Below are 13,396 nucleotides of genomic sequence, written 5' to 3' on the forward strand. Positions count from 1 at the left end.
CAAACGGAAACAGCCAGTAATCATTATTTAGTTTCATGGTGGGAATTGGCGCCACCTAGTTTCTCTCTGCTACCTGGAAAAATAGCAACTTAGAGTCATAGAGTTATACAACACGGAAACAGACCCTTCAGAAAAACTCGTCTATGCCGATCACATATCCTGAACTGATCTAGTCCCATTTAGCCCATATCCCTTTAAACCCTTCTTATTCATCAACCTAACCAAATGTCTTTTAAATGATGTAATTGCATCTGCCTCCACCACTTCCTCTGGCAGCTCGTTCTTGTATATAAACAAACTGTAATTAGGAAATATTGAGATGCCTATGAATGCAAATAGATCCCCTTGCCACTCACTAGCAGGATCTTAACTAGACATTAAAACCTTGGATGGAAACAAAAATCGGAATTTTATTTCTTTGAGGCAGAGAATCTAATTTTTATGTTCTTGCCGTATTTTCCAGTTGACTCATCATTGCCCCCGTCATTCAGGAGTTGGGAAAATTCCCTCCCATATGTCATCTTAAAACCTCCAATATTTGCTTTTTTTAAAAAAAGTTTTTTGAGAGGTTTGCACTACAATTTCTCATTGAATGAATGAATTCATAATCAGATCCTGAACACAAGAAGGATTAAAATGACTAATTATTTTCAGAGAGTCTGAGCAGATGGACAAATTGAGTCAGGCTTTGAAGATCCAACAGCAATGCAAACTTGATTGGGAAATCATAGTAATTATCTAAAGTATTTCGTGTCACTTTGGTTTCAAATAGGATAATCTTTATGGAGAATTTTGTCCAATTGCAACTGAAAGAGACAATTTAAGTGTTTCTTATGGGATTGACTTGCTGATAGTCTTTAAATGTGATAATCAATACTGGATCTGTGTCCAATATAAAATCTACACGGTTTGTCAAAACTAATCCAGAAAACAGATGCAATCTTCTTCCAAATAGCCATAGACTAAAAGAAGTACAATGGACTCTTAGGATTAATTAGGACTAGATTTATCAAGGTGGGTGTAAAAGTGCAAATTTGTTTGATAATTGCAGCTCGTGATAGCAGGAGATTTTCTAGTTTGAAACACTACAATCCAGCAAGAGCAGGACAGAACATAAAGCCACCTGGCAAAATGTGTTATGTCTTTGAGTGCTTTTGGACATCTATGTCCCCAACGAAAAGTTATCTACTGTCAAAGCCGTGAGATAGGTGTTTAAGTATTACAATTCTCTGAAATCATAAGTTACCGTGGCTACAAAATGATTAAAAATTAAAATAAATTCTAGGCTCTAAAGAAAAAAATGCTAAAGGCCCACATTCCCTCTCATCAATTTGGTGTTTGGATGTAAGACACAGTAAATAAAGTGGGACAAAAGCCAAGTCTTGTCTAAATCCAATCACAAAGCACTAAGAAAGATACTGACAGATACACTAAGTAAGAAGAATTTCAACAAAGACAAGAAGCCTCAGAAAAAGATGATAAAAGACAGCTGAAGGAGAGTTAGACTAAAGAGGGGAAAAGACAGTAATAGTGTCGCAGAGGATGCTGAAACGTGAGAGAGAACTTCATTTTGCAATCTAATAATAGTTTGATCGGAAATCTCAATCACTAAAATGAAACAGGAATAAAAGTGTCACATAAACAACAGATAAACAGTTGACCTTGATGGACTCCCTGAAATTACAATTTTAATATCTTTAATCTTGCATAAACAGAGATGGAATCAGATCTTTGCAGAAGAAAATGCAACTTCAAAACACAGAGAAATCATTTCTGGGGCAAGGAAATTATGTTTTCTTTTTCAAATATCTTCAGGATGGGAAATCGCTAAGGAAAGCATCAAAACATCTACAGGTTACAATTTCAGTGACCAACGGGGCTGAGGTAGATGTACAGTTGTGAGATATTATGGAGAGGGAAGCAGCCAGTCTTTGTAACTACTACAAAAATATAGGAGTCGGCTATTCAGCCCCTCAAGTGTGCTCCACCATTTAATAAGATCATGGCTGATCTGTGGCCCAACTCCATACACCTGCCTTTAGCCCACATCCCCTAATATCTTTGCTTAACAAAAATGTATTTATCTCAGATTTAAAAATAACAACTGATCCAGCATCTACTGTCATTTGTGGAGGAGAGCTCCAAATATCTGTCACCCTTTGTGTGTAGAAATGCTTCCTCGCATCTCTCATGATGAATGTAACTCTAATTCTCAGGCTTTGCCCTCTAGTTTTAGAGTCCCCAACCAGTGAAAATGCTTTATCCTTACGTACCCTGTCTTTTCTTGTTAATATCTTGAAGGTTTTGATCATATTATCTCTTAAACTTCTAAACTCTAGAGAAAACAGGCCTAATTTGCATGGATCACCCCTCATAACTTAACCCACGAAGTCCAGGTATCATTCTTGTAAACCTACGTTGTACTCCCTCCAAGGCCTTAGAAATTCTTTCTAAGATATGGTGCCCAGATCTGCTCATAGTACTCCAAGTGGAGTTTCATCAGGGTTTTGTATAAATGCAACATAACTTCGGAATCCTTATTGCTCCAGTCTGCCTGATATCAGGGCCAGCATTCCAGCATTAGCTTTCTTGATTATTTTCTGTATGTATTTGTGGCATTTTAAAAAGCTGTGCACATGAACCCTGAAGTTTTTTTGGACAGCCACTGTATTTAACTCCACACAATCTAAAACATACCCCAAACCATTATTTTTTGGTCCAAATTGGATAACCTCACTTACATTGATCTCCATTTGCTTCAGTTTTGCCACAGATCCGAAATATATCGAAAGTTTAGCTCAGGGTCAAACAGGACACTGAGCTTGGCTCAAGGTAATTGGCAGTAAGGTGGGATCATCTGGGGAATGAAATTTATAGCAACAGTGGAGTTTGGCGCAGGGCATCAAACACAATAACTTTGATCTCATTAACATTTAGCTGGAGAAAACTGCAATTCATCCCTGTTAGACAGGCAGCCTGATAACACAGACAATGCTGCATAATGAGGTGGTACACAGTGATTATGGTGTTCATCGCCACCATAAACACAGAAAAATGATCCCAACTATCTAAATGATAATCCATCATATGAATAAAGTGGAGGTGACCCAGGGTTGATCTTTGAGGGATTCTGGAACAATCTATTGTACACGTGCTGCAGAATACTGGTGTAATCAAATTTAATCTTGCTTCAACAACTTAAACAGTGTGGACCAGCATCCAGCATTTACAGAGCTGGCCCACGCACACCTTTTTTAATACTAAGAAAATCCCATGGTCAAAATGAATAGTCAGAAAGATATCTTGACAGTAACTGCTACGTGTAAGCTTCAGTTTGTGAAGATATTTTCAAATCTCGACTTTTGATTTCCCTTATGTACAGGGTATTATCTGTGTAGTTATTTTTTGTTAATTCAACAAGGAAGGACTCAATATCATTCTGACATTTATCTTGTCTTGATTGTAGAATGACTGGATGAAGAGATCTTAAGGCAAGGGGAGGCACTAGCTCAGTGGTATTATTGCTGGACTGTTAATCCAGTGACCCAGGTAATATTCTAGGGTCCTGGGTTCAAATCCCACCATGGCAGCTGATAGAAGTTGGAAATGAAAAAGTATCTGGAATTAGGAGTCTAATGATGACCATCAATCTATTGCCAACTGTCATGAAAAACCCTTTTGGTTCACTAATGTCCCTTAGGGAAGGAAACCACTCTCCTTACCTTCTCTGGTAATTAGAGATGGGCAATAAATGCTGACCTAGCTAGTGACACCCTCATCCTGCCAACAAATAAAGGGAAACGAAAAGAAGTTGCTGCATTTCATCCTAAATATCACAGACCTGAAATTATCTCGTGCAATAATGGTTTAATTACCTCACTTTGCAAGTGTATGAGAAATGCCACTAACAAATGAAAATGATTAGCTTAACAAGTGTACTAAACAGACTTTAAGGCAGACATACAATTGTTGCATAAGAGTTACCAAGGAGTAACTAATAACTGCCGTGCTTCAAGTACCGCACTATAGTAAATTCCAAGTTAATAATTAATGACTGTCCAGAACCAATGTTTAATCATGATCTTCGAACAGATACACAGAAACAGGAATTCCTTGAAATGGCTGATTGTCACTGGTGAACATTCTTTTCTTTGAATATAAACATTTCCTCAATAAAATTTAAATAAAACCAAGTCTGCTGATATGTTAATCATAGTCATAAGGCACGTCACTTCCAAGTAGGTTATGTTCTGTACCCATGTCTGCTCAGCTTTAATTATACCAACAGGTTTTCAGCAAATCCTGTGTCAAGTATGATGTCTCGGAATATGGTGATCAGATTTATGCTGAGATTGTTGAAACTGACAAATCTCAATGTGCCTGTCAGTTGGTGAATCCAATAAAATCACTGACTCAGTGAATACGCAGTTTTGCGAAACCTGTGATTTCAATGGCTGAAAACATTTTTGGGATCCATTTTCCTTGCAACCTGCTGTGATTTCAAAGTCCTTTGTGGTCTTCTCTTGGCACCTGCATTGAATAAAATAAAAGCTAACAGCATTCATAGTAATCAAGATTATTAAATCATTTTCAAAAAACATCTTTTTGAAGTTCAAACACAATTCATTATTTTTACTTTCCAAAACCATTGTTCATGGGAGAGGTCAATACAAGCAAATCTGATCTTGTTCCTCACCTGATGTAGATACAAAAGGATTCCCTACGAGCCCACTGGTCAGAAATCCTGCCTGATATTTGTTCTCATTAGTGCAATTGACAGAACAAATGTGCAGCAGCATAAGCATCACCCTGACCTTAAGGATGAAACTCAGGAATAGCAATGATCTAAACTAGAACCAAACTAGTTAAATGGCTGTGTAGCACACGACACAATATGCTGTGCAGGCTTAGAAATTATTTTTCATAGCAAATAGGATTCAAATTGTTACACACAGTAATATTACTGCTCAAAGCAGCAGGCAGTAGCATAGGAGTAATGACACGGGATTAGTAATCCAGAACCCTTCGCTAATGTTCTGATAAAAACAAAATTGCTGGAGAAACTCCACAAGTCTGGCAGTATCTACGGAGAGAAAACAGAGCTAGCGTTTCAAGTCCAGTGACTCTTCTTTAGATGGAAATAGTCACTGGACTCAAAGCATTAACTCCCATTTTCTCTTCAGAGTTTCTCCAACGATTTCTGTTTTTGTTAGTTACAGATCTCCAGTATCCATGGTTCTTTGTTTTATTTTAGTGTTCCGAGGTCGTGGGTTTGAATCCCACTGTGGCAAATGGTGAAATTTAGATTCAACATAAATCTAGAATTAAAAGCTGCCAAATGGCAACCAGGTAATCACTGTCGATTATTGTAAAAACCTGTATGGTTTATTAGTATCCTTTTGGAAAGGAAATCTATCATCTGTATCTGGTCTGATTTAGATGTGACTCTAGACCCATAGGAAAGTGACTAACCGTTGGGGTGGACATTAAACGTTGAGCTAACCAGCAACACCCTCATCCCATAATCAAGTATTTTTTCAAAAATCTTTTTTATTGCAGTTTCAGAAGAATTTCATTTAATTCAACTGGGCTTATCTTCTACACCCTTAGGCATTTAGTGAAAACAACTCACAAGAGGTCATAGACATCTCCTCCTGCTCACTGCAAATCAGCATACCATTGTTGTTCTTTCCTCACCCCGGTTTTTGATGTTGTCCTTCCATTTAGCCCTTCTTCAACTTTGCTTATTCTTCTTTGATGATCCATCTTCGCGTGTACCAACACCAGGTTCTTGCCTGCTTTTGCCAGCCGTCATATTTTCTCAATTCCTGCCTCCTCTCTTCAGCTAAAAGAGCATGACAAGCTGGGAATCTGACTTTCCTGTGGACAAATTCATTGGTTCTTTGCTCTGTCTGGTTGATTGCAAAACAACTCTTTATCGCAACCTCATTTCAAAAGTTGTAAACTTCTTCCAGTCAGCTGTCGCACTCATCCAACACAATATTCTAATTCCTCTCATGCTAATTCAGATGCAATTAGAGTCATACAGCATGGAAACAAACCCTTCAGTTCAACTAATCCATGCCGAACATACTCCCAAACTAAACTAGTCCCACCTGCCTGCTCTTGGCCCATATCCCTCCAAAGCTTTTCCTATTTTTGTACTTCTCCGAATGTCTTTTAAACGTTATAATTGTACCCATAACCACTATTTCCTCAGGAAGTTCATTCCACACGTAAACGACCCTCTGCGTAAACAATTTGCCGCTCATGTCTTTTTTAAATCTCTCTCCACTCACCTTACAAATGAGCCCCCGAGACTTGAAATCTTCCATCCTCAGGAAAAGACGTCTACCAATATCTCTCAGACCACCAAGTGTGAAGCTGGATGAACACAGCAGGCCAAGCAGCATCTCAGGAGCACAAAAGCTGACGTTTTGGACCTAGACCCTTCATCAGAGAACCTTGTTTTGATTTCAACATCCCTGTCCCATCAATGCAGCAATTGAAATACATCTATCTTTGCAATGGTTGTGGACCAAATTGTCACACTTGTCTCACTGTAAGTTCTATAAAAGTATGTCTTACTTTTGTCGATGCTCCACCTTCACGACAGACTTGACTTTCTCAGCTCTTCAGCCATCATGTTAGTCTCTGGCCATTAAGGAAGTGTCATCAGCATTTCTGTTGCTCCAGAGGTTGTGATCAAAAGTACTAGTCTCGAGATATTCTGGGACAGGAGCGCTGGTGAAAAACAGCATCCTTGCCTGACATACTTGCCAAAGTGAATGGCTCTGTCCGTCTTGTCACCAGATATACACACAACACATTATTCATTTGCAGTTTCTAAATGAGCCAGATAAAGTGATGTGGAATTTAAAATGCTCACAGGTTTACCATGTGGTGCCTTTGCATTGTCTACAAAGTAGACTCAGAATTTCTTCTCATGTTGCTTTTTCACATGTTTCCTGATTATATTGTCCAGCACTTGAATGGCATGTGATGTCCCTTTTCCTATGGTGAAACGGAACTTTTCCTCAGCTGTTTCTTGTGTGTTGAAGTCTGAGGGTCTTTGATCATTTCAAGCAGCATTTCTGAGACATGTATCATCAAGCTCATTGTTGCAAATATGATTAGTCTCAGCTGCCTTCACCTTTTGACAGTATTACCAGATTAGAAACTAGCCAATTATTTGGTCAAATTTCATGTCTCCATTTCAGCTCAAATGACTTCTTTTGTGGCTTTGGCAGGTGTCACTCCTCTAGTCTTCAGGTGGTACATCATCATTGACTGTTGCTTCACTGTTGTCCAGCTTCTGAACTGCATGTTCAACTTCACAGATCAGCCCTTCTGGTTCCATCTCTTCCCAAGTTACAAGCTGTACAACCTGCATGTGGACTATATAAGTATTGATGCCACTATTCCTTTATTTAATTAACTTTAGGTTATATTCCTGTTTGACCCACTTTCACACCTTGCCAGCAGTAACAGTTCTTTGACTGTCCTGTATGATCTTCATCTTCTACTATCTGTAACCTTTCTTTTAACCCAGTCTTTCTGGCTGTTCTGCAAGTATTTTTCACTTTTTTGTAGAGATCTTAGTAAGGCACTCTTTGATGGTCTCTCTGCCTACTGTATCAGCTACTTTCCATCATTTTCAGGCATTGAACTGTTATCCGGGGCTTCTTGCACACATTATATTCACCACAATTTTTATAGCAGACAAGCATGTTTTTTGAGTTAGTACCTTTTCCCTAGGCGAAGCCATCTCTGATTATTCAAACATACCAGAGATCTTAGGGAAACAATCAGTCATTTGAGACAGTTTCTCTTTCTAAGTTCAGCCTCCACCACATGGGTCTAAGTTTGACCCAATACCAGCTGAGGTCAGACCCACAATCTGCTCTAGCCAACTCTGTAATCAGTACATTCTACTGTTACATGTTATCATCAAAACATAATAAACCATACTTCTGCACTGTCCACTGGGTAATATTTATGTGTAATATTCTATTTCAGACTACTGAAAGCATTTATTTCCAGAAAGACAACTGTTGTCAGTCAGCCGATACATCAATTTTTCTCCACAATAAAAAACTCTGCTCAACCAAGCCAAAGCACCACTTCCAATTTTCACATCAAGTCTCTCATTATGGTCAATCTCTCACATTTAGAGATGGAGTCGACGTTTCTTTGAAAAATTACATACAGCTCATCAACAGCATCATGAGTTTCTGCAACTGGTATATATACTTGGATGAGGTTCACCATGTTCAATGTGCACCAGAACCATGCTGTTATGATCTGACTCAACACGTGAACACACTTACAGTGTTAGGGGCACTTGCAATCACACTATATTTATGATAATTTAGGACAGATCTACCTTCCACTATGTTCAATTGTCCTAAACCTGGTTGTCTAGTGGCAGTAATTTCTGAAGAAGGGTCTAGACCCGAAATGTCAGCTTTCCTGCTCCTCTGATGCTGCTTGGCCTGCTGTGTTCATCCAATTCTACACCTTGTTATCTTAGATTCTCCAGCATCAGCAGTTCCTACTAGTGACAGTAATGCCAGTACATTAATTATGCGTCTTCCACATTCCATCCAGAACTGCTGTAAGCCAGGAATCTGTCACTGTCCAGGCTGGTTTGACATCTGCTGTTAGAGCCTAATCATTTATACATTAGTTATTGCATACCAGATTGGTCCTTCCACAGTCATATTTAGGGTTCCATTAACGTAGTCAGTCACAGTACACTAGGGTCTTTTAACCTGGTACTTCCCTTTCACAGGGAGACAAATGCTTACAGATTTATGTCACCACTCTGAACCAAGCATTACTCACTGAAAACCTGGAAAGTACCACGTCCTGCTGTATTGCTTACCATGTCACGGACATGTATTCCAGCACCTTCTCTACCAGAGTCATCAGTTGGCTGATGCCCGAGGTTTCAAACACTTGAGGGTTTGGTGGCCCAGCAGCATCAGGGCAGAATGGCCATACCAAGTTATAACTGCCACTGGTACTGGGCTCAGCCATTAACAGTTAACACATACAGTGCAAACTTATCAAAATGCAAGAAGTTAAGCAAAGATGATTAGTGCAATTATTAGCACTGATCAACAGTCTTTCTTTGGATTGGTGGTTTGATTGATTGCACACATTTCTGGTCAAAAACATCAGATGACCAGGAGAACAGGGCACTTGTAGAGCTAGGGGTCACTACAGTAAAAGGCTGTGGCAGTGAAGCCCAGGAAGTGTTGCTTGATGCAAACGTACTGCACACATAAAGTATTTTAACCTGCTACTAATTTCAATGTGACAAAACCAAAAATGCTTTCTGACTTCGAACTTTAATGTGACAATAGAAATAAGTGTCCAATAATCTTTTGTTGTCATTGATCCATTTCTAACATGGTAGTGCATTACAACAAACTTGTCTTCCAACACCCCTCTCCCTCCTTCCCCCAGACATTATCATTACTGTCTATAGACTGACAACATTCGGAATCAGGGCAAACCTTGACTGACTGGAGTCATATCTAGCATGAAAGGAAGCTAGCTGAAGTTGTTGGCACCCAATCATTTCACCACCAGGACATCATCAGGGTCGTATCCTACACCCAAACATTTTAAGCTGCGTTATTAATTACCTTCCCTTTCTCAAAATGCAGAACTGGAGATGTTTTGTGGTGACTGCATAACATTTAGTACCATTTGAAACTCCTTAGATACTGATGCAGAGCATGACTGCATGCAGCCAGATCCAGGGAAATTCAGGCTTGGGCTGAATGGTACCAGGTAATGTTCACATCACTTGCATGTCAGGCAATGACAATTTCCTGTGAGAGATAATCATTGTTGATGTTCAATGGAACTACCATGCTGAATCCCCCACTAGAAACATCCTGAGGGGTCACCATTGATCAGAAGGTCGGTGAAACAGCTATATATTGTAAACATTATACCAATAAGAACAGGTGAGAAGCTGGGATTGCTGTGGTGAATTACTCACCTTCTGACCCTCCTGGTCTGTCCTCCATCTACAAGGGGCATGTCAGGGGTGCGATGGAATACGTTCCAGTTTTCGAAAAAATGCAGTTCCAACAACACAAGTTACTCCACAACAATCAGAACAAGTAACTGACTTGACTGGCAGCATACATCACTTTAAACATTCACTCCCCACACTTTCCACACACAGCAACAATGTTGTATGCCGTCTACAAGATGCACACCGGCAACTCACCAGGCCTCCTTCAGCTGCACTTCACAAACCTATACCACCTAGAAGGAAATGAGCAGCAGATACATTGGAACACCATTAACTGCATGTTCCTTTGCTAGTCACATACATTGAATGACTTGGAACTACATCAACAATCTTCATTGTTACTGAGCAAAGTCAAAGTCATGGAACTGTAGTCATGGACTGCAGTGGTTCAAGAGGTGGCTCACCACCACCTTCTCAAGGGTTCTTAGGAATGGGCATTATGTATAATCAAAACTCGCAACCCATAAATAAGCTAAAAAAAAGGCTTCATGTGGTTTTAACCAAGATAGAATTCTACATTTCTCTGAAGAAATCTAAGAACAGAAGTAATTAAAGTGATTTTTCTTGTAATGTTACACAGCAGTCATTCACACCATTCTTAGACTTGAATTGAATAGCCTGACTCCTTTTCGGAAAACCCCTCTTTATCGCAAACACTTGGACTTGACCTTTAAACTAGATCTCTATTCAACGACAAAGGCACTAAGAAAAAAATGTGTTATCAGGGCATTTGACATACCACACTGCCACTAAATCCTTTAAAAGGCAGCAGAAACAGTGAACGATAGCTACTTTTAAACCTATTTCTGCTGTGACCATCAAGAAAGAACAAGAAAGAACACTTCTAAATCTCCCCTTCCCCCACCGCATCCCTAAACCAGCCCAGTTCGTCCCCTCCCCCCACTGCACCACACAACCAGCCCAGCTCTACCCCTCCACCCACTGCATCCCAAAACCAGTCCAACCTGTCTCAGCCTCCCTAACCTGTTCTTCCTCTCACCCATCCCTTCCTCCCACCCCAAGCCGCACCCCCATCTCCCACCTACTAACCTCATCCCACCTCCTTGACCTGTCCATCTTCCCTGGACTGACCTATCCCCTCCCTACCTCCCCACCTATACTCTCTCCACCTATCTTCTTTTCTCTCCATCTTCGGTCCGCCTCCCCTTCTCCCCCTATTTATTCCAGAACCCTCACCCCATCCCCCTCTCTGATGAAGGGTCTAGGCCCGAAACGTCAGCTTTTGTGCTCCTGAGATGCTGCTTGGCCTGCTGTGTTCATCCAGCCTCACATTTTATTATCTTGGATTCTCCAGCATCTGCAGTTCCCATTATCTCTTATCTATGATAAATGACCCCTCATATACAAAATAACTTACTTTCTAACTCACTGCTTCCTTATGAATATCTTACTTTTACACCACCATCTATCTAATAGCTCAAAACTCCTTGACTGAGGCAAGGTCCAAGGCATGGGGCTTTCTATTTTGCAGCTAAGATGGCAGTTCACTTCAAATATATTTTTATTATATTTGTTCTGGAAAATCCAGAACATAAAGAAGATAGCAGGGAATGATTATTAACATGACTTTAACTTTCCCAATATTGATTGGAACCTCCTTCGAGCAGAAGATTTGAATGGAGCTGTTTTTGTAAGGTGTGTTCAGGAGGGTTTCCTAACTCAGTACGTTGACAGGCCGACGAGGGGAGAGGCCATTCTAGACTTGGTGCTCGGAAACGAGCCGGGGCAGGTATCAGATCTTGTGGTGGGAGAGCATTTTGGTGATAGTGACCATAACTGCCTCACATTCTACATAGCTATGGAGATGGAGAGGATTAGGCAAAATGGGAGGATATTTAATTGGAGAAGAGGAAACTATGATGCGATTAGACATGAGTTAGGAAGCATGAACTGGGAGCAATTGTTCCATGGTGAAGGTGGAGACTGTTTAAGGAACAGTTGTTGCGAGTGATGAATAAATATGTCCCTCTGAGACAGGCAAGAAGGGGTAAGATAAAGGAACCTTGGATGACGAGAGCGGTGGAGCTTCTTGTCAAAAGGAAGAAGGTAGCTTACGTAAGGTGGAGGAAGCTAGGGTCAAGCTCAGCTCTAGAGGATTACAGGTAGGCAAGGAAAGAGCTCAAAAATGGTCTGAGGAGAGCCGGGAGGGGGCACGAGAAAGGCTTGGCAGAACGGATTAGGGAGAACACAAAGGCATTTTACACTTATGTGAGGAATAAGAGAATGGTCAAAGAAAGAGTAGGGCCGATCAGGGATAGCATTGGGAAATTGTGTGTGGAGTCTGAGGAGGTAGGGGAAGCCCTAAATGAGTTTTTTGCTTCTGTCTTTACGAAAGAAACAAACTTTGTAGTGAATGAAACCTTTGAAGAGCAGGTGTGCATGCTGGAATGGATAGAGATAGAGGAAGCTGATGTGCTGAAAATTTTGTCAAACATTAAGATTGACAAGTCGCCAGGCCCAGACCAGATTTGTCCTCGGCTGCTTTGGGAAACGAGAAGTGCAATTGCTTCGCCACTTGCGAAGATCTTTGCATCCTCGCTCTCCACTGGAGTCGTACCTGAGGACTGGAGAGAGGCAAATGTAATTCCTCTCTTCAAGAAATGAAAAAGGGAAATCCCCAGCAATTACAGACCAGTAAGTCTCACGTCTGTCGTCTGCAAGGTGTTAGAAAGGATTCTGAGGGATAGCATTTATGACCATCTGGAAGAGCATGACTTGATTAAATGCAGTCAACACGGCTTTGTGAGGGGCAGGTCATGCCTCACAAACCTTATCGAGTTCTTTGAGGATGTGACTAGAAAAGTTGATGAGGGTCGAGCTGTGGATGTGGTGTATATGGACTTCAGCAAGGCATTTGATAAGGTTCCCCATGGTAGGCTCATTCAGAAGGTCAGGAGGAATGGGATACAGGGGAACTTAGCTGTCTGGATACAGAATTGGCTGGCCAACAGAAGACAGCGAGTGGTAGTAGAAGGAAAATATTCTGCCTGGAAGTCAGTGCTGAGTGGTGTTCCACAGGGCTCTGTCCTTGGGCCTCTACTGTTTGTAATTTTTATTAATGACTTGGATGGGGGATTGAAGGATGGGTCAGCAAGTTTGCAGACGACACGAAGGTTGGAGGTGTCGTTGACAGTATAGAGGGCTGTTGTAGGCTGCAGCGGGACATTGACAGGATGCAGAGATGGGCTGAGAGGTGGCAGATGGAGTTCAACCTGGATAAATGCGAGGTGATGCATTTTGGAAGGTTGAATTTGAAAGCTGAGTACAGGATTAAGGATAGGATTCTTGGCAGTGTGGAGGAACAGAGGGATCTTGGTG

At 40.8% G+C, this 13,396-nt stretch overlaps 1 protein-coding gene across 1 annotated transcript in view; it reads right to left on the minus strand.

Annotated features, from left to right (window-relative positions):
• Positions 1-1,701: 1,701 nt before the first annotated feature.
• LOC125460597 (uncharacterized) overlaps positions 1,702-13,396 on the minus strand; it is a 31,486-nt gene continuing 19,791 nt past the window's right edge. The window contains exon 4 of the mRNA XM_048548236.2: positions 1,702-4,530. Coding sequence (XP_048404193.1) covers positions 4,308-4,530 — 223 coding nt within the window. The 3' untranslated portion in view covers positions 1,702-4,307. The remainder of the gene's footprint in view (positions 4,531-13,396) is intronic.

Source organism: Stegostoma tigrinum, chromosome 11 (assembly GCF_030684315.1).
Source record: "Stegostoma tigrinum isolate sSteTig4 chromosome 11, sSteTig4.hap1, whole genome shotgun sequence".
NCBI classification, from domain to species: Eukaryota; Metazoa; Chordata; class Chondrichthyes; order Orectolobiformes; family Stegostomatidae; genus Stegostoma; species Stegostoma tigrinum.